Raw genomic sequence first — 23,558 nt, forward strand, 5'->3', positions numbered from 1 at the left:
ATGATCCAAACAAGGGATCAAAAGATTTCGATCTTGGCCAAGAAGTTGAGGAATGATCAAATAATGCAACAAAAGATTGCGATTTTGGCAATAATTATGTTTTGCATCAAGAGCCAAAAAATTTTCGAACAGCCCCTTAATCGAGTTTTCGTATTTTCTACGGAATAAGCACATCATACTGAGCTAAGTAATAATTTGGGTTTTTCTACACTATATGTAGTTCTCTAGATATAAGGCGTACAAGAAAAAATGATTGAAATATATTTGATCTTGGATCAGGGGCCACAAAATTTTTGAACGGCTCCTAAATGGAATTTCCTTATCTTCTACAGAATAAGTACATCATACTGAGTTAATTGATAGTTTGGGTTTGCTACACTATATGTAATTCTCCAGATGTAAAGCGTACAAGAAAATTTTTGATTGAAATATATTGAATGTTTTGATCCAAAAATGCTAAACCACCCAATTACTCAGCCCTTGCATGTGTGGGACCAAAATTCTCATTACATCCCTTCCGTCTAACTCCCTACTGTATCACTATTATTATTATTATTATTATTATTATTATTATTATTATTATTATTATTATTATTATTATTATTATTATTATTATTATTATTATTATTATTACTATTAATAGTTCTGGAGAACAGTTGAAAAACGTTTATTAACCATCATTCATACTGTGTAAATAGTGACAACAGGCCAGTCAATGAAGGGACGAATAAGGAAAAAAATGGTGGAAAGCTGGAATAAATTTTCTTTTCTTTATATAAGTGTCCGTAACAACATACTAATTTTGCACCACTCTACCACCCCTGATTTGGCCACGTAAATATCTCGCATGGAAAGCATTTCAGAGTGAAACGTGTTATTACAAAAAATAATCTACATTAAATTCTCTACAAGAAATGTTCTCTTCATTTTGTCTCTAGGATGCACCGGTTAGATGTTATAAGTGTGGCAAATTACGCATTTTTCTTTCAGTATCGCTTTGTAGAACCTTTACGAAAATTTTATGATACTATTTGTTTTAGTGATTTTTCTTATATAAAATATAAATTAATATATTTTTCATTCTTTACAGGTGCGACGAAGGATAAGTAATCAGGTCTATTAGATCATCTATGTTCAAGATGTCAGCTGAAAAATATTTTATCTGTGAGAAATTTCTCGGTGATGATGTTACACGTATAATAAAAGAAAAGGGACCTAGGAGATTATATTATAAATAGCTTTTGTTAAACAGTATTGTTGGAGAACCTTACGTTAGATGGCGCAAATAATTTAAACTTTTGATTCAAATGTACGGGTATTGTGAAACTTAAAAGAATCACATTTATGAATAAGAAATATTGCTGATAACAGGCCAGTGAACCAATGTAGAAAGTTCTTAATTTGTAACAAACTAACGTTATAAAAGGAATGCTTGATTAAAAGTTTCAAGATATATTATTTTATGTCGATGTTTATATTGGTCAGCTGAAGTGTGAGCATCATTGTGAGAAAAGGAAATATTGTGAATTTAAAGTGATGCTGTTTCATGAAGACATCTTTGCAAGATAATATGGATATGCTTATTGTTCCCACCAAGAGAACCAAACGCTCAAACCAATGGTCCACAAATGATCAACATGAACAGTGACAGTAAAATACTTGACGTTGAAGATTCAGTAGATAATATTGAAAGCAAGTTTTCAATTCAAAAGCTACAACCTGAAATTGCATTGCAGAAGCAACGGATCTATGTTTTGAAAGCCCTGCTCAGTTCAATCTACTGAGTAACTCAGTGAGGAAGAACGTAGTTCCAAAATCAGTGGTTGGAAATATCCCTTGGTTAGAACTATCCCTTTCTAAGGGACAAGCATTATACTATCTTTGTAAGAAATGTTAAAAGAATAGTCTACGGGACCAGACTTTCATTGTGACAAATTTTGCAATTCAAAGTCAGGGAGTGAGTGAAATGATTTGATAACCATACTTCCTCTAAAAGCCACACAGAAGCAATTCAAATTTGGAAAGGACCTAAATTAAGACCGTGCATTAGGAAAAATGTTAATATAATTCTAGGTGCGAAACAGCTAGCAAAAAGATGCTCTGTTAAGTGTGTAAATCAGGTAGTGCAGTTTCTCGCAGTAAATAAGCTACTATATAATGGGGATTAAGGATGTGGACTCAACAGTCTGCAAGAATTAAGTCATTATGACTTAAGTTTTACTGAGTTTTTTACAACACTCCTCAAGAACACAATGGAAACAGATTCGAAACTGAAGTCCAAGTTATAATATTCTCCAGAAGATTCAAACTCCGAAGTTCACCTCAAGTTTAAAACAAAATAATAGTTGGCAGAGATGGAAATGGACAAAATAGGAACAGAATATCATGAAAATTAATCATAATTTTGTAATCGATTTGAGGTTTGGGAAGCCATTTATTTGTAATCGATCAGTGTCGGGTCGCTGTTCGTGGTTCTCCATTTCTTTGTAATAGACCAATAATAGTCTGTCTTCCGTGGTCCTGGTAATGGGTATTTGCTGGAGACCTGGACTTACCTGGGTAGGACGTTGAAGGACCTCTCCAAGAAGGGGTTACAAATTGTTCTCAAATCGCTCGTCGGTCTCAATGATGAGATGAGCATTAGGCGCCGAAAGGTTCGGATGTCTCGTCTCGAAAACCTCACGGACGATCAGACGGTCATCCAGACCATAACGCACACAAATATCATTTACACACACAACGAAAACTGTAGTCCTTTATCACTTTGATTTATATATAGGAGATTACGACTGAGATTACACTATAAATACTTTTCTCACACCATTGACACACTTGGGGAAAAGTTACCGGGATAATCCCACGTAGCAATCTAGTTGCTGCTCCAAACAATCCTGAAGAATTGAGATGAGTCTTCAGGAAAATAAGTCTCCAAAGTGGAATGCTAATGTTGGAGGCGCGTTTATAATTACACACGCACAAGGTATGTGAACCTGGGACTTCACTAGTTGGGGCTAGCCGTAAGAAAACTTCCTTCACAGGCTAATAGCTTGTGCCCCTTAACACAAAGTCATACTTAATTCCCGACGCGACGTGCGTGGTTGCTGCGCACAATTCCGGAGTCAAACTCCTCGAGCGCAAAGGTTCGAGATACGAGCTGCAATGGTTCATTGAAGAATGTTGGCAGTTCATTCTAAAAACCACTCAGTTAAATCACCTGTATGCACATATAAACAGAATACGGAAAAGAGTTTACGTTAATTTTAGTCCACTGGCCACAACGAACCAGACATTGCGATAACTCGGGCGTGTGAAAGAGCAGATAACGAACTGGAAAAACGATGAGGTTTGCGTCTCTCTGGTGTAGGAAGATCTGGTCAGCTAGTATTTCCATAAATTATTAAAGAAAGCACTTAATTCAGTTCCAAATAACTGCATAATATATACTGTGTATATTAATAAATCAGGGAGAAACACTGAAGAGGTTCGTCTTTCACTGAAATGTTCTCACCAAAAAGCAATGTTTTAAATATATATATGAAAAAAACAATGAGAGAATTCTTTGTCCAGTTGCGTGGGAAGGAAGCCATTCCCGCTGAAGAAAAACTTATTTGCGTCACAGAATAAAGTATAAATCGATAAAATAATCACTGTCTTTACGAAATATACAGAGCGTCTACAAAAAATACTTCTATAACCTGGTGGGGGTTATAATTTATTTGCTTTAAATCGTATAAAATGCGAGACTCCTCTGGTATGGAAAATTAGTAGATGATTGTGAAGATTTGTTAAAGAAGGAAAAGTGCAACGACATTTATTGGGTAATCTAAAAGCATACTAGAAAAAGTATTTGAAGCTCTTTCTAGAGCAAGATTTTTTTTAAAAAAGAATTAATTTGTCAGCACTACGATGGTGCTAATGTGATTGCAGGATGTTAGGAAAAGCATTCGAAAACTGTTACAATAATAGTTTCAAAAGTTATTATAGCAATGTTTTATGCATTGCTATAATTATCAACTTCATATTATAATAATTATACTTGTTCAATGATCCATAATGTGAAAGAGTAGTTTGAATTAGTCAAGCTCCTGTACAGGTTTTATTTTTTAAAAATCTTCGAGTATCATATGTAAAAAGGCCAAACTCTTAAGAGGCTGATGGAACAACGATGGACTTGGTATTTGGAAACTGAAGACTATTTGAGAGAATTTTGGTGATAGAGTATATACTTCGGAGTTTTCTTTTTCTCAAGAGGAATTAGGTCATGTAGATACTAAGTTATCTATTGAAGCTACGGTACTTTTAAGAAAGTGTTGCATTTTAGAATTTTGTTTAGTTACCGCTTTAATGTTACAAATCCTATCAACATTTCAGTCCGCTAACAATGCAGTAGAAAGACAGAGAAAACAGGATTGTGTCTCGGACAAACAAATCAAGTCTTCCGGTCTTGTCTGTCAGTTTTGCAGCACAAAAGATAGGATTTGACAATATGCTTGCCACAACCAAAGACACATTATTGAAGATTTGCATCGAAATATCACAGCCAGAATTCTCTCCGCTGAAGCAAATTCGGAAGATACTCCCGTCTATAAGAGATTATTTGTTGAAGAATCTACATATGACTAAAATGAATCAATTCATCTAAAGTAAATTTTTGATGAGACATTCGAACATACAATATTACAAACTAAGGAGAGATTTGCAGGGAATAATGAATATATTGGAAATTGCTCCATTGTTTGTTTCTACAGTGTGTTTCTACTTTTAAACAGTTCCGTAGTACGAGTATTACCACTATTCAATCTCCAGGACTGTAATAAAGAAATTGCCAAATTAAAAGTTGAAGTTGTTAAAGTATATATTTTGTTCAACTGCAATATGTGAGAACTCATTTTCTACTTTAAAAAAACTTATTGTACCACAACGAGAATCAATACTTTACGGTAAAAAAAAATGTTGTTCTGTTGACATTCGAAAAACTATACTTAAGCACATCATATATGAAGTTCGTTGTCGACAAATTTTGAAGGCACTCTCGATGACTATAACTGTAGAAATTTGAGGGAAGTTAGACAAAATTTACGAGCCTTTTAAATGTTTCCTAAAACATGTATACATTGAGACCTATCAATGAACATGACTTCTATTACTTCTTGTGTAGATTGAGAGAAAGAAATACTTAATTTATGTTTTTTCAAAGTAGCGTGTTAGATAAATATGTGTATTTTTACTTCTTCAATTTAAATTAAAATACCTAATCTTACTTCACTAGGTACACAAAAGATATAAGTTTTCAACTGTGCTAAGCATCTATTCATCTTGTTCTGAAGTGTGGTATATGGTTACACTAATTATTGAAGTGTGTGATTAGTGTGATAGTATCACATTGTGATCAACCGAGAACTCTGCATCGAGTATTTTTAGAACAAGGACAATAAATCATAACTTTTCCTCCATGAGAAAAGGATTCCTTTTTTCTTAATATCACATATAGTTGTAATTCTAACCTCAAAAATATGACATTTTTCTTAAGATTTCCCTTTGGTTCTTAATAACATATACCAATGCACTATGGATTAATGCGAATATTGCTTGAGACTAGCTGAAGAATTGATGACAAAGAAACAATGTACACTTCGATATTTTATAATATACTGAAAATGAGGTTTCTCGATGGTATTTTAAAATCTAAGACCTCGGTTTACTTTTTGGAAATTAGATAACTAGTAAAAACAGGTAACTTGAGCAGCATTCTCCTTTCTGCCTGTATTATTTGAAGCTCTGTAAGTAATTCATAAATAACACATGTATGATCTGTCAGGAAAGTAAATGTACATCTACTTTTCGAGTCTGGCATTCCTGCGCTCCATCCGTGGAGAGTATGAGAATTAAATCAATCAAATGTTTACTGAGGGGCAAAAAGAAAAGCTTAATCTGAATAAGACATTGCAGAGGGGCACAAGCTATGAATACGAATAGTGTATTGTGTAAATAAAGGACGACACCGAAAGAGAAAGCCAGAAACAGCTGTTAAACTTACAAAAAAAGAGTAAAAATTGTCGAAGTGGGAACATAAAACACAAATACAACAAATACGCCGACTACCAAATGATCACCATGCCATGATCTTGGTGTAGTGGTTAAGGTGCTGGCTTACAAATGCAAAGGACGCAAGTTCGAATCCTCGGCAAGGACATTTTTAAAAATTTTTGTTAATAATACATACAACTCATGAGAGATGGTAAAAGAGGTCGTATTTAGTTTTTCGTAGCAATTATTATTGGTAATGTTTAGTACTGATAATACTTTTTGTCTTTGCGTATTGCTTTTGTTCTTGTCTTCATTTCGAAAGAGAAGAATATCCGAACAAATGCCACCAAAATTCCTCATATTTTGAATGTAAACGCCGTTTGCAATTAGTAAAGAATAAAAATTGAACGTTCCGAAGTAGCTGCAAAAAGTAAAAGGAAAAACATGGAAGTCGACCATACTCATGGTTATTAAAAATACAATTTCTACATGCCTTACACCTCCCGACCACGTTTCTACGTTAGCAAGTAAGAGGCTTGTGTTTAGGTTAGGCTCGTCAATACGTTTTGCAAAGGGGCCCGGTTTAGCTCTGACGCACCACAGGTGCGAGAAGGGAGAAAAACACTTTTTCTCTCTCCCTCTGTGTGTCTATTTATCTGTCTATTTGTATATATATATAACGCTATTTGTGAATGCCATAACCACCCTAATTTTCAGCGGATTGAAACGAAACTTGGCCCAAACATTAATTGTTGAAATATCTTGATGAGTTCGTTAACCAGAATAATCAGATGAAAATGTTCAAAATGGGGCCCTTCAAACTCTTAAAAAGTTCCAAGGGAACCAAATTTCGCCCATAAATAGGTATTCAGAAAGTTTGAATAATTTTCCTCTTTTACTGAAATATTTGTGTGCAGAAACTTATTGAAATATTGGACCTGATTAATCGCCTAAAGAAGGTTCACGCCCTTTCGCTACGGTCAGTTTTTTTTTTTTTTTTTTGCAGGAGGGGGGTATTTTCCTATTGGAACAAGATGATTGTTAGTGATGATATGAAATTACACATTGAAAGTGAAGTAACTTGTGTAACGTGTTATTTGAAAGAATAATATAATAAATGTGCATTCCTCTAACACAGAGAACTGTAAATCATGTATTTCGAGTTCGGGAGCCTGAATGGCGAGGAGTGTTATTTGATTTGCTTTTTAGTAACACATTGCATTGCAAATAAAGGTAGGCAACATTAGTGGTAAGTAAAACAATAATAATAATAATAATAATAATAATAATAATAATAATAATAATAATAATAATAATAATAATAATAATAATAATAATAATAATAGGTGTTGTTTGTGGCAAGGCAATATCTTCCTCAGTTCTTCTTCAAACGTAATGATTGTAACGCCATATCTCCCTTACAAGCAAAATATTATTAGCAATTTATATCGAGAGAACGGGAAACTGTAGAGCGATGGGACCAACGTTGGACAGTATGCACTCATAGTACTTAGAAAAGTAAGCGATTTCAATGCAAAATGAACGAAGAGTCAATTTCATGGGTACTCATGGGGCCACGGCAGAGCCCTCTTTAGGCAAAATGTCGATAGCTTATATCGAGAAAACAGGAGGTGATACTATGATGGGACCAACGTTGGACACCGTGGACCCATAAGACGTATCGAAAAAATTAGGGAGGCGGGCGCCAGCCAGCCTTACTTATTTCCACATAATAATATAAAATTATATTGTCGAAATACACACACGAGTTAGCTACTAATATTTCATATTATTATTATTATTATTATTATTATTATTATTATTATTATTATTATTATTATTATTATTATTATTATTATTATTATTATTATTATCATCTACAGCGTCTTTTCATTACGTGAGCATGTTTGGCATGAAACCAAAGAGAAAATCCATCCTGTAGCGAAAAGAAACAATACTTTCTCTCAAATGGATAAAATATCAAGCCGAGATTGATTCGAACTCACATGGACGGCGCGAAAAGCCAGTGCTTTGTCCACTATTTTTTTAACTGACTCACCGAACGCGTTTCAGTAACTTACTTATTGCTAATTTTACTTGCTTCGCTCGTTTAACTTGCTTTTTCTAATAACTTATAACGACAGGGACACGAACACAGAAACATCGAGAACAGTTAAAAATGATAGATGCTCTCCCGCCGAGAATCGAACCCGAGACTCCATACACCCAAGGCTCACGTGCTAGCCTCTAGACCAGCGGCGATGGCAACGCTGACCTCCTGTGTCGTTAGGGATTACGACCACTGTCTTGCCAGCTATCACTTCTGTGGGTTGTATACTATGATCACATGTTTCTTCTTTGCTGGAAGAGTAAAACCTACATTATACGTAATACATGAGGTATTTAGACCTACATGCTCTTCATATAATGTAATAAAAGGGTCATGGTGTCGGATTTTAATACATGACGTATTGCAGTATACAACATGCTTTGCACTACTTGTTTGTTTGTAGACAGCTACTAGCTTAGTGTTCTGAAAGGTTGTGTATAAACTAGGGATATCCCGTTCCGGAATTATTAGTTTTCGGACTCCCGAAAGTAAAGCCGGACAAATTCCGGAATTCGGAAAATTCCAATTTTGTAATAATTTCGGAATTCGGAAAAATCCGGAATTTAGAAATTTCTGATTTCGTTAACATTCCGGAATTCGGAAAATCCGGATTTTTTCGAAAGTCGGAGTTTTTCTGAATTCCGGAATTTTCTAAATTCCGGATTCTTTCCGAGTTCCGAAATTCTTCTGAATTCCGGAGTATAACTGAATTCCATAATTTTGCGAAATCCGGAAAGTGAAAGTTCCGCTTCCGAAAAATGAATTTATTTTGGTTAATATGAATCGTGGCGGATATAAGTCTTTGACCAGGTAATGGCGACTGCTTTGAAAGAAATGCGGAGTATGAGAATTCAATCTGTCATATTTGTAGTTTCGTGTGGAGAAAGAACGAACTTGTGAACCAGTGGTTTAAGAAAAACTCAAGTTATTAATATAAACTTTGCCGACTTCATAAAAGAAATACGAAAGACATTTTGAATCGAAAAATATAACATTCAAGTCGTCTTTCTACGGTGCAAGTCAAATAGTTAGTTCACTTCTTCAATGGGATAACGACGAAATCACCAATCCAGATGTGATGGACTGCATAGCTAAATGGACAAATTTAGTTGGGTTAGACCCTCCGGCTCTCGAAAAACGTAACAATCAGTCGGCTTGGGACGAGCCCATCGTTAATTGCCATGCAGCTTCTTTATTGCAGACTACAAATAACATCGAAGATAAAGTCAGACTTTTAGTGGTCATGTCCCCAGAAAACGGAGCATGGCTTCAAGCTCTACCATCACCATCTCTGGGCCTACACCTATCCAATGAGAGCTTCCGAGTATCAGTTGCACTACGGTTGGGAGCAGATATATGTGAACCACACCACTGCCCCATTTGTAACACCTTTGTAGATAAAAAAGGATTACACGGTTTGTCGTGCAAAAGCAGCGCAGGCAGACACCCATGTCATTCAAGTGTAAATGATATAATATTAAGAGCATTAATATCAGCAGGGATCCCAGCAGTGAGGGAACCGATTGGATGCAACCGATCTGACGGAAAAAGACCCGATGGTATGACATTAGTACCTTGGAAGAAAGGAAAGGCATTGATTTGGGACTTCACATGTTCAGACACCTATGCCCCCTCCAACCTACAATTTACCTCAGTACAAGCTGGACTCGTAGCTGCTCGAAGAGCGAAAGAAAAAAGGAATAAATATAGCAATCTACTCGATAACTATTGCTTTGTCGCAATAGCAATTGAGTCTAGCGGTTCTTGGGAAGAAGGAGGCCTCAAATTTATAAAAGAAATCGGCCACCGCCTATCAATTAAATCAGGAGATAATCGAGCAAAAAGTTTCCTGATTCAACGCATAAGCATAGCCATTCAACGTGGGAACGTGTCGGCTATAATGGGAACGTTACCCACTAGTAAAGAGCTAGAAGAAGTCTTTCGTCTGTAATTGCGGAGAAGGGAGGTTAAGAGAAAAAACAAACATCATTGGTGCATCAATTTATGTAGCAACCGAGCAAGGAGTATGAAGAGACAGCTCACAGTCCATAAGTTTATATATATATATATATATATAAAAACAGCATGAATGCTGTACCATACGTCAAGACAGTGACATAACATGAGAGGTTGGAGCCTTTGAAAGCAGAAGATTTAGTAGTACCTGCCGAACATCATGGGAACAAAGTACCGAAGAATAGATATTTACTGTTTCATTTGAAATTTTCATTATAACAGTTTTTTTAATAATCATTGTTATTTTACAATTCTTATGTAATTACTTATGGTTGTATCTAATTGCTTTCAAATCTCGATTATTGGATTAACTTATTTACATGAATGTAAACAGATGCTTTCAAATGCCGATATTGTAAAATTTGTACACTATAAAAAAATAACATACAAGTTTGCAAGCGGAGACAAAGAAACCTACCGTAACCAGACTAAAGACGGATCGTTTACCGCGTAGCGATCGCGGTTCAGTGGTCAAGGTGCTTCTGCGAATGCACGTTGCAATTTTTTTTCTTACTTTAGAATTTTTGATGGCGATTGATCAGCGATAACACACGTTTTATTATATTCAGATATTTGAATACTCGGATGTTTCAATACTTGAACTATCAAATCTTCAGGAATAATAATAATTATTATTATCTCGTAGAAGATTAAAAGCTAGAAGCTAAATTATCGCTCAGGTCATACCATTACAAGGAGAAACGTGACATTTGGAAAGAATATTTCGGTTTGGTTTAATGTTGCTCACGAGAAGAGGAGTTTCTCATCTCGTTTCTAAAACAAATAAAATAACATGAGAATTAACATTTTACATTCGAGACGGGTCAGGGCTAAATCAAAATTTTCGTCTGTCTTTGGAGATGAGAATCGAGACGAGACGAAAAGTATCGTAAACATTTCCCGTCTTGTCTCGATTCTCGAAATAGTGTATGCCCATTCTTTAAGTAACAATTGCTCTATAGACTGAATCTCATAGGCTATTTCGTTACATTGTATTTCAGAGCTCATTGAATTATGCTCTGTGTAGGTATTTTTGTAGCAAAGCTTTTATATTTACCTCTGCATATTCTAAAAATTAGTTTATTATATGCCTTACTGTCGCGTGATATACAGTTATATTTATTACAGTTATTTTCCTCAAAACATACTTTCTACATGAAACTTCAATAAAAGGTTCTAGTTTAAAATGTTGGTAGTTGCAGAGGTGTGTCTTGAAGGTACGGAACCCTTTCCCCGAAATCTCTACTTTTAAGTAAATTTTGCCAAATTTCAGGGCAAGTTTAAAACTATTATTATTATTATTATTATATCAACTCCATGTATAATCTTTAAAAGATATACGGTTTGTATCTGAATAGTAAAAGCTAATTGACTGTCGATCTCGGTCGTCTGGAAGTCTTCAGGAGGCAAGGACATCGGTCACGTTCTGGGTTTGAGTTCCGAAGGGGCAAGTATTCGTGCTCGAGCAAAAAATTGTTAAAAGTTATAGGCTTCATCCAAACATATTCAAAACAGCTGGGACCGGGTTTGGGCTTCTCAACGGCTCGAGCGGCTCGGCTTACAGCTCATTCAATATCGAACCGAATCGAGAAGTGAGCCGAGCCAACAGGTCACCACACCGAGCCGATTTGAGCCATCGGCTTAGTTGAGCTGAGTCGAAACGTGCTGATGAACTAGTTTAACTTTGCTGGCTCGAACCGGTTCACATGAGCCGAGTAGGTGACCCATCCCAACCGAGAAAGCTCGAGGCATCGGCTCAATTGAGCTGAGTCGATGGCTTGTTCCAACTAAGCCGGCTCGGGTCATCGGCTCATCCCAACCGAGCCGACTCGAGCTGTTCGCTCAGTTGATACGAGCCGAGCCGGTTGATATCACTACCCGAGTTGGTCTTCTGCTTGGGCTCAAGAATTCGGCCGTGCAGATCTCAGCCTTGATTTTAAGAACTACAGTATATACTTATATTGGTGATTACGACATTTAAGGCTGTCTCTTAATAATAATAATAATTATAAACTCTTGTCTTCTCGTTATCTAGACGAGACGAGATACACTAAAATTGCCCCACGAGATGCACTAAAATTACGAGATGAGACGCACCTCTGTCGTGAGCAACACTAAAAGTATTCCACATTACTGCTTACATTTCTCATGGCTTTTGCTTTCCAGTCTGATCAGGCCAATATTTCAAAACGAGTTAAAACGAGCTGAACGAGCGAGAGAGCCATTATCAAACTCAACTCAACTCGAAACTCGACCTCGAAAACAGCGACTTGGCTCGGAACTCAATTCAAGAAAATTACCTTTGACTCGACTCAAATTGTACTCGAGTCGAATTGAATTTTGGCTCGACTCCTGCTCATCCCTATTCGTGTTTGTATTTTATGTTTCCACTTCAACAATGTCTACCCTTTTTTCTCCTTTTACCTGCTGTTTCTGGATTTCTCTTTCGGTGTCGTCCTTTATTTACACCGTGCACTATTCTTATTCCCAGCTTGTGACCCGCTTCAATGTCTTATTCAGTTTAGGCTTTTCTTCTTACATTGACTTCACATGTGATTGATTTAATTCTCACTTTCCGCGCACGACCGATGAAAATGTTTTATTATTATTATTATTATTATTATTATTATTATTATTATTATTATTATTATTATTATTATTATTATTATTATTATACTATTGAACTTGCACGGCGAAATTACTGTATAATACGATACCATTTCTGTAATTTTACTCCATTGTATGTTATTTAGTTCATTAATGGGTACTAAATTGTCTCCAGATCAACGAATAAATTAACTACGGCATGCACTTTGGTGGAAATATCATTGCAATAAGATTATTGGTTCGTTCCAAACATGTTCATGTAATGATATTTCCACCAAAGTGCATGCCGTAGTTAATTTATTCGTTGATCTGGAGACAATTTAGTGCCCATTAATAAATTGAATAACATACAATGGAATAAAATTACTGAAATGATATCGTATTATACAGTAATTTCGCCGTGCAAGTTCAATAGTATAATAATAATAATAATAATAATAATAATAATAATAATAATAATAATAATAATAATAATAATAATAATAATAATAATAATAATAATAAAACATTTTCATCGGTCGTGCGCGGAAAGTGAGAATTAAATCAATCACATGTCAAGTCAATGTAAGGAGAAAAGTCTAAACTGAATAAGACATTGAAGCGGGTCACAAGCTGGGAATAAGAATAGTGCATGGTGTTAATAAAGGACGACACCGACAGAGAAATCCAGAAACAGCAGGTAAACGAAGAAAAAAACTAGTAGAAATTGTTGAAGTGGAAACTAAATACAAATACGAATAGGGATGAGCAGGAGTCGAGCCAAAATTCGACTCGACTCGAGTTCAATCCGAGTCGAGTCAAAGGATATTTTTCTTGAGTTGAGTTCCAAGCCAAGGCGCTGTTTTCGAGGTCGAGTTTCGAGTTGAGTCGAGTTTTATAATGGCTCTCTCGCTCGTTCAGCTCGTTTTATCTCGTTTTGAAATAATGGCCTGATTAGACTGGAAACCGAAAGCCATGAGAAATGTAGGCAGTAATGTGGGATACTTTTAGTGTTGCTCACGGCAAGGGTGCGTCTCCTCTCGTAATTTTGGTGCATCTCGTGGGGCAATTTTAGTGTATCTCGTCTCGTCTAGATAACGAGAAGACAAGAGTTTTTTTATTATTATTACGAGACAGCCTCAAATGTCGTAATCACCAATATAAGTATATACTGTAGTTCTTAAAATCAAGGCTGAGACCTGCACGGTCGAATTCTTGAGCCCAAGCAGAAGACCAACTCGGGTAGTGATATCAACCGGCTCGGCTCGTATCAACTGAGCGAAGTTGTTGTATTACTATACATCTGCTTTCGCCCCTGTCAAATCTGGTCGATCTCGTTGACGCAACATATTTGCTTTTTTATACCCCTTTCTTCGTTTACTGAACAAAACAGTAACTATTCTGAAATATACTACTGCGCATGCCTCGTAGATAAATATTTCTGATGCCAATAGTTTCCGTTTTGTCCAAGGAATGTTCTTTTTCTTATTCCCAGCATGACCCTTTTATTACATTATATGAAGAGCATGTAGGTCTAAATACCTCATGTATTACATATAATGTAGGTTTTACTCTTCCAGCAGAGAAGAAACATGTGATCATAGTATACAACCCACAGAAGTGATAGCTGGCAAGACAGTGGTCGTAATCCCTAACGACACAGGGAGAGAGTGGTGCCCTTCCTGCTGGTCTAGTCGCTAGCACGTCCGCCTTTAGTGTATGGAGTTCCGGGTTCGATTCCCGGCGGGAGAGCATCTATCATTTTTAACTGTTCTCGATGTTTCTGTGTTCGTGACCCTGTCGTTATAAGTTATTAGAAAAAGCAAGTTAAACGAGTAAAGCAAGTAAAATTAGCAATAAGTAAGTTACTGAAACACGTTCAGTGAGTCAGTTAAAAAAAAAAAGTGGACAAAGCACTGGCTTTTCGCGCCGTCCATGCGAGTTCGAATCAATCTCGGCTTGATTTTTTATCCATTTGAGAGAAAATATTGCTTCTTTACGCTACAGGTAGTCCACTCTTTTCGTATTTTTCGCTGTCGTTCACAGTTAAAGTAACTGACTATTATTCTTTCTACGAATGATGGATCTTCTCTTTGGCTTCATGTCAAACACGCACACGTAATGAAAAGACGCTGTCGATAATAATAATAATAATAATATGAAATATTAGTAGCTAACTCGTGTGTGTATTTCGACAACATAATTTTATATTATTATGTGGAAATAAGTAAGGCTGGCTGGCGCCCCCCCCCCTATTTTTTTCGATGCGCTTTATGGGTCCACGGTGTCCAAAGTTGGTCCCATCCCAGTATCACCTATCGATATAAGTTATTGTAACTTTGCCTAAAGAGGGCTCTGCCGTGGCCCCATGAGTACCCATGAAATTGACTCTTCGTTCATTTTGCATTGAAATCGCTTACTTTTCTAAGTACTATGAGTGCATACTGTCCAACGTTGGTCCCATCGCTCTACAGTTTCCCGTTCTCTCGATATAAATTGCTAATAATATTTTGCTTGTAAGGGAGATATGGCGTTACAATCATTACGTTTGAAGAAGAACTGAGGAAGATATTGCCTTGCCACAAACAACACCTATTATTATTATTATTATTATTATTATTATTATTATTATTATTATTATTATTATTATTATTATTATTATTATTATTATTTTACTTACCACTAATGTTGCCTACCTTTATTTGCAATGCAATGTGTTACTAAAAAGCAAATCAAATAACACTCCTCGCCATTCAGGCTCCCGAACTCGAAATACATGATTTACAGTTCTCTGTGTTAGAGGAATGCACATTTATTATATTATTCTTTCAAATAACACGTTACACAAGTTACTTCACTTTCAATGTGTAATTTCATATCATCACTAACAATCATCTTGTTCCAATAGGAAAATACCCCCCTCCTGCAAAAAAAAAAAAACTGACCGTAGCGAAAGGGCGTGAACCTTCTTTAGGCGATTAATCAGGTCCAATATTTCAATAAGTTTCTGCACACAAATATTTCAGTAAAAGAGGAAAATTATTCAAACTTTCTGAATACCTATTTATGGGCGAAATTTGGTTCCCTTGGAACTTTTTAAGAGTTTGAAGGGCCCCATTTTGAACATTTTCATCTGATTATTCTGGTTAACGAACTCATCAAGATATTTCAACAATTAATGTTTGGGCCAAGTTTCGTTTCAATCCGCTGAAAATTAGGGTGGTTATGGCATTCACAAATAGCGTTATATATATATACAAATAGACAGATAAATAGACACACAGAGGGAGAGAGAAAAAGTGTTTTTCTCCCTTCTCGCACCTGTGGTGCGTCAGAGCTAAACCGGGCCCCTTTGCAAAACGTATTGACGAGCCTAACCTAAACACAAGCCTCTTACTTGCTAACGTAGAAACGTGGTCGGGAGGTGTAAGGCATGTAGAAATTGTATTTTTAATAACCATGAGTATGGTCGACTTCCATGTTTTTCTTTTTACTTTTTGCAGCTACTTTGGAACGTTCAATTTTTATTCTTCACTAATTGCAAATGGCGTTTACATTCAAAATATGAGGAATTTTGGTGGCATTTGTTCGGATATTCTTCTCTTTGGAAATGAAGAAAAGAATAAAAGCAATACGCAAAGACAAAGTATTATCAGTACTAAACATTACCAATAATAATTGCTACGAAAAACTAAATACGACCTCTTTTACCATCTCTCATGAGTTGTATGTATTATTAACAAAAATTTTTAAAATGTCCTCGCTTAAGATTCGAACTGGCGACCTTTGCATTTGTAAGCCAGCACCTTAACCACTACACCAAGATCATGGCATGGTGATCATTTGGTAGTCGGCGTATTTGTTGTATTTGTGTTTTATGTTCCCACTTCGACAATTTTTACTCTTTTTTTGTAAGTTTAACAGCTGTTTCTGGCTTTCTCTTTCGGTGTCGTCCTTTATTTACACAATGCACTATTCGTATTCATAGCTTGTGCCCCTCTGCAATGTCTTATTCAGATTAAGCTTTTCTTTTTGCCCCTCAGTAAACATTTGATTGATTTAATTCTCATACTCTCCACGGATGGAGCGCAGGAATGCCAGACTCGAAAAATAGGTGTACATTTACTTTCCTGACAGATCATACATAATTATTCCACAATGTCGACCCAGAATGTTGTTATGCTACTTCGTTTTGTTTTCATTGAAATAGCAAACGAAAAGAAATATTCGGTTTACAAGTTTAAAAAAATGGTAGAATGACCTTGATCTCGGTAGGATTTTGATACAATATCAGGATATTAACACTTGTGCGGATTAAGTTACTGTGTTTCTTGGCATAAAAATGAAAATTCACTTCGTATGGTACATAATACCAACATCCCGATTCTTGACGATATTGCGGATTCATACACACACACACACACACACACACACACACACACACACACACACACACACACACACACACACACACAACTTCATATGAGCACATTCTGAACTAGCTACCATCTTAGATAATATCTGGAATGAAATGTATATGCTTTTTACACCCAACAATTGTTTATATTTGTTATTTTATGTCTTACTGATTTTTACGTTCTTCTAATAGCATTTTAAGTAGTTAAGAATGTTTTAACATGCTATGAAACATTTATAACAAAATAGGATTACGGAATTCTAAATGTGTACATTACGACGTTTACTGAAATATCTAAAACGTATTTTCTTTTAAATGATGGTACTAGCAAGTGCATGTATGTACATATTCTGTAGATAAGAGAGAGACTTTACTTTCGTTTTTGAATATCTTCAGAACTTAAAAGCAATTTATTAGATAAATAAGTATGGTTCAATACCATATTTTAATATAAAAACATTACCAGTGATTTTAGCTTCCTTATTGAGGCGAATAAGAGCTATATCATCCTTCAACGTCTCTGACTCGTAGGTTTCGTGCGAGTGTATCTTCTCTGGAGTGAAGTCCTGCACAGGATCAGCGCAAATGTTGTCATCACAATCATATCCTGTCCGCGAATCATGCTCTCCAAGGCGAATTCCTGCCCTAGCAAAAAGCATTCATTAAGCCAATTCATTCTTTTAAATTGCTTACAAGGATATTATATATAAAATTACGCGTAAAAGTTGGAGTGGATGAATATTTTAATCTGAACGTCTGCGGTATTAGTTTTATTCTACACAGTAGGAAATGATTGTATTAATACTACTCAATTTTAACACAGACCAATGCTACACTTTATTATCACTCATAATAGTTATGTCCGATTAATAGAAAAGACATTTTTGTAAGCGTAGTTTTTTTGCAGTTACATACAAAGCAACACCAATGGTGTGTAACTGTGAATATTACAAATCAGAATGTCATGTAAGTCACTTAACGACTACTATTTCAACAATTTACTCAAATTTTCAATTAAATTGTAGTAGAACCAGGCATATTTCAAAATTTAACACAACTAAAGTAACATAGAGTCACTGGGTTGAAGTACCTAGGATACAATTCAGGTATATTTCTTTAATAAGTGGATCCTCTCACACAAGTTGCACAAATTAAATGTAATAATAAACTATCGTATATTTTTGCCCAGATCGTATAAAATATCGTATATCGTTGCACAGATTATATATACTGATAGTTTGTGTGCAGTACATGCTACTATATTTTGTTTGTTCAATATCTACCCACATCCTTACTTCTTATGTCTTAAGGCCTTAATAATATATTCCCATATATCTACGACATTACTATAGTTTGATACATTTTTGAAGAGTGAATCTTACCAAATGTATTTTTCATCTTTTACAAAGTCAGAGATAAGTAATTACTATTCTGAAAACTGTAAGGAACTTTTTGAATTTTAACAATCGTCTCCGAATTTTTAGAAACCAGGCCCCAAACCCGACATACCTTCAGAAAATTATGATGTTGAAAAATGAAAAGAAGGTATGTTTTTAAATTTGTATGTTGATGTCCTTGTATAAGTTCTGTTAGGCCCAATAGTAGGTTTACTTGTAAGATGCTGTTTTATCAGCACCATACTTTACTTTCTAAAAGTAGAAATGAGTGCTAATAGAAATAGTCTTATCGTGGTATTAGGCATAATTCACAGTTGTAAATAGTCTACACATTTATGGGTATTTTGTAAGTTAAGTAAACATTAAGATGAAATTTTAGTACTCATGTACGTACATAAAGTAGCTATACTTTAGTGTATCTTAACTTTAAAATAATAAGCAACATATAGCTTAGTACAGACAAGGGAATGTGAAATAAATAGAGGAAAAGCACCAAAACCGATATACCATTTTGCTTTTGACTCATAAAGCTGAACTGAAGGATCAGGATTATGAAGTAAATATGTTTCTTTAAATCAGCAACACTACTCAATAAAATTATGTAACAAGTTTTAAAAATTGTCATATATTGCCATGATTATGACGATTTATCAATCGTCTCCGAATTTTTAGAAACCAGGCCCCAAACCCGACATACCTTCAGAAAATTATGATGTTGCAAAATGAAAAGAAGGTATCTTTTTAAATTTGTATGTTGATATCCTTGTATAAGTTCTGTTACGCCCAATAGTAGGTTTACTTTCTCTCTGCACCTTCTTTTCCATCGTACGTAATAGTTCTTTTTATATGGTGATGAGATTACCACTGCCGCTTGAGTAGCTTTACGGCCTCTAGTTGACAGATTTGCAGACTTGTAAACGAAAGGATGTGTCGGTTTCTGGAACACCATCCTCCTACATGTTTGTACATGTTTCACTATCAAAGAGTATCAGTTGGGCCAATAACCACGGTGGTTTGCAAACTTAATAACTTAAAGAATAAAAGTATGTAATAAGTAAATCATCTTCCTCTAAATAATTCTCGATTTCTGATTATGAATTATCAACAGAAATTTTACAAACATAAAAACAACAACAAAAAAACATAATAATGCTCCTCACACATTAATCCACACTGAAAACTGGTTTAAACTCCACTTGCTCTAACTAATGGTGAGAGTAAAAATTACTGATAATGTCTCCGCCAGAGAGCAGCGTCTTCCAGCCCAAAAAATAGCGGTATATCGGCTTACTGAACTATGTCGCTTTTGGTTTTTTTCCACTACTATTGTAGTAATAAAAGTGAAGAAAATAAAGAGTATTTCAAGAAGACGACGCTATCAGCATTCAATATAGCGTAAGTATTTTCTCATAGATTCCGTACATAGGGGGCACGGTGGCTCAGTAGTACGCGTGCGCCTTTGGTGTACGTGGTTCCAGGTTCGATTCCCGATCGGAGAGCCTTTGGGATTTTAACTGTCCTCGATGTTTCTGTACTCGTGTCCCTGTGCTTTAAAAAGTTAATGGAAAAATAGTAAAATGAAGTAAAAGAGTAGTAAATAGGGAAATTAAGTTATTGAGAATCGTTCGGTAAATTAGTTAGCTTTAAAAAAGTGGTATAGAGCTTATATCTGGTGTGTGAGGTTCCTAGTTCGATCTCCGGCCAACTAAGTTTGTGCTGGATAACAATGTGTCCGTAGGTTTTCTCGGGATACTCCCATTTCCTCCCACATTATCATTCCCCAAATTCTTCCATCGTTATTCACTTGCCTTCATTCCGCCTCTCTTAACTCAAAGGGCATAATCGTGCGAAGCTATACTGAAATATTTCATTTCATTTTCGCTTTGATTCCGTACAATATACTTAGAGGAAACTAAATATGAAGTTTATCCGAAAACAAAAACAAAAATAGGCAAATATTTGTATCTTATTTATCACCTTTTTCATCAAGAGGGCTAATTATGCTTCCTCTAATAACTAACAATCTTTGATAAGTCTAAGTTAAACACATTAATGGTTTTCATTGCCACAAACAAAAAATAAACTCATATTACTGTTCTGAAAACTATCCGAAGCTATTTATTTTACTACTCAAGTACTTAAGTAGAGTACAGAGTATCTTAAATACACATATACCTTCATTTATACTACATATTTGGTTATATAATATCCCTTTAACTACCTATATATTTAATTTGTAGTGTGCCACTTTCATACCCTTTACACCAATGGTTCTCAATCTAATCCCTATCACAACCTCCATTCTATCACATCCTCTTGCCAGCGACCCCCTTAAAATTTCTGGTTTGTAATAAGCTTGTGTGCGATTTTTCATAATCCTATTGCGTAGATCTCACGATATTCATCTATTGCTATAATAGTAGAAGCCATTTCTTGTATATAGTGGATACAGTAACTTTCCTAAAAGCGAGTGAATTAAAACCAAATTTGGTTAGTTCAATATCACAAATATCGAGGGTCAACATGAAGAGCGTTTGAAATTTTAAAACTTCATAACTCACTTAATTTTGGGACGTATGATAAAAAAACATAAAGTGATTTCTAATTTTGGTTTAAAAACTTGGACAGTTGTTAAAAACATTATTGAGTACTTTAAATGGCTTGATAAAATGCGTCACGAAGATTGAATTGGACATTGCCGCACTAGTGAAATCACACCATGCTCATGTATCTCATTAGCTTTCAAGTTTAATTTTAATTCAATATACGCGTTTTGTTGCATTTGTATTTTTCTGGTATTTCAATATGCAGTTCTCATTAGTTTCATATAGTACCTCTTTCATTTAAATTTATTTTTAAACAACTCTGCACCTGTTGAACATCTTTAGTAACTAGCAGAAAAATTACCGATCTGGAACAGAATAGAACATAATAAACCATAATAGAATATTTTAAGTCCCGCCTGATACGAAGGACTCGATAATCCAGTGGCGCACGATCTTCCATGTCACACATATCGCTCAGCTATGGAAAACTGAGCACCCAGAAAACTCGTTCTCTTACGACCACTTTTAGGGGTGTATTCGTTCCCCTTTATGAGCAATTTTTCAACCCTAATTAACCTAGTAGAGAATGAACCAATAGCAGGCGTGTACTCCTCGATTTCAACCCCTATGTAACATAGCAGAAATTACATAAGTCTATGAAGACAGAGACTACGAACATCTATTTTAGCAGCACTTCTATGTAACGTAGCCTAGGGGTGTACTAATTCCCTTTCATGAGCACATTTTCCAACCCGTAATTAACATAGGAGAGATTACATAAGAATATGAACACAGAGGCTATGAACGCATATTTTAGCAGCATTCCTATGTAACATAACAATAACAACTAAAATAGAGAGAATAATGCGGGGTGTACTCGTTCTCTTTTTCACCCCTATTTTAACATAGCAGAAATTACTTAAGAGAATGAACACATAATCCAATCAGAAATTAAAGAGAGACTACGAACACCTATTTTCGAAACCCATATTTAACATAGCAGATATCACATAAGACTATGAGCATATATTACAACCCCTATTTAACACAGCAGAGGATGAACCAATAACAAGGGAGTAAACGTACTCTTTTTCAACTCGTATATAACATACCAGAAATGACATACGACTATGAACACAGATACTACGAACATCTATATTCGCAACCCATAAATAAGAAAGGCTACGACCACCTTTTTAACCCTTCTGTAACATAGCCTAGGTGTGTACTCCGTCTCTTTTATGGCCACTTTTTACAACCCCCATTAACACGCAGGGACTATGAACTAATAGCAGGGGTATACTCGTTATCTTTTGTGGAAAAAGTACCTCAATGTGTGGCTCCGTTTACAAGTTATTTGGGTTTAGATATTTGACCTTTGACCTCGATGGTCAGTAGTTTTGAAACATAATACTAGATGAATGCTTGTGTAATTTTTCACTGTACATGGAACGAGTATACTCCTAAAATGTCATAAACAGTTTAATATACCTGGCCAAATCTATGCTATGTTAAATAGAGTTGGAAAATGTGCTAATAGTCTTATGTAATCTATGCTATGTTAACTAGGGTTTGAAGAAAGGTACTATAAAAGAGAACGAGTACGCCTCTTCTATTAGTTGATAGTTTCTGCTGTGTTAAATAGGGATTGAAAAAATTGGTCCTAAAAGAGAATGAGTACACTCCTAGGCTATGTTACATAAGGGTTAAAAAGTTGGTAGTAGCCTTTCTTGTTTAGGGATTGTGAAAATAAATGTTCGTAATCTCTGTGTTCATAGTCTTACGTCATTTCTGCTATCTTATATACGGGTTGAAAAAGAGTACGATTACACACCTACTATTGGTACATTCTCTGCTGTGTTAAATAGGGTTGTAATATATGTTCATAGTCTTATGTAATCTATGCTATGTTAATTATGGATTTCGAAAATAAATGTTCGTAGTTTCTCTTTAATTTCTGATTGAATTATGTGTTCATTGTCTTAAGTAATTTCTGCTGTGTTAAAATAGGGGTGAAAAAGAGAACAAGTAGATCCCCCATTATTCTATGTTATGTTAGTAATCTTTGCTGTTACATAGGAGTGCTACTAAAATATGCGTTCGTTGCCTCTGTGTTCATACTCTTATGTAATCTCTCTCTTATGTTAATTAGGGGTTGGAAAATGTTCTCATAAATGGAAACGAGTACACCCTTAGGCTTGTTACATTGTTGTGTTGCTAATATAGATGTTCGTCTGTGTTCATAGTCTTATGTAATTTCTGCTATGTTACATAGGGGTTGAAAAAGAGAACGAGTATACACCTGCTATTGGTTCATTCTCTGCTATGTTAATTAAGGGTATGAAAAAAAGTGCTCATAAAAGTGAACGAATGCACCCCTAAAGACAGAAAAAGTTTTCAGGGTGTTCAGGTTTGGGCGATACGTGTGAAATGGAAGACCGTGCGACACTGGAATACCG

The 23,558-nt window shown here is 35.4% G+C and overlaps 1 protein-coding gene across 1 annotated transcript in view; it reads right to left on the minus strand.

Moving 5' to 3' along the window:
- Positions 1 to 23,558, minus strand: part of LOC145665247 (venom protease-like) — a 111,564-nt gene that overhangs the window by 48,189 nt on the left and 39,817 nt on the right. The window contains exon 6 of the mRNA XM_081732539.1: positions 17,620 to 17,801. Coding sequence (XP_081588665.1) covers positions 17,620 to 17,801 — 182 coding nt within the window. The remainder of the gene's footprint in view (positions 1 to 17,619; positions 17,802 to 23,558) is intronic.

This window comes from Thermobia domestica, chromosome 11, assembly GCF_964235325.1.
Source record: "Thermobia domestica chromosome 11, izTheDome1.hap1.1, whole genome shotgun sequence".
NCBI classification, from domain to species: Eukaryota; Metazoa; Arthropoda; class Insecta; order Zygentoma; family Lepismatidae; genus Thermobia; species Thermobia domestica.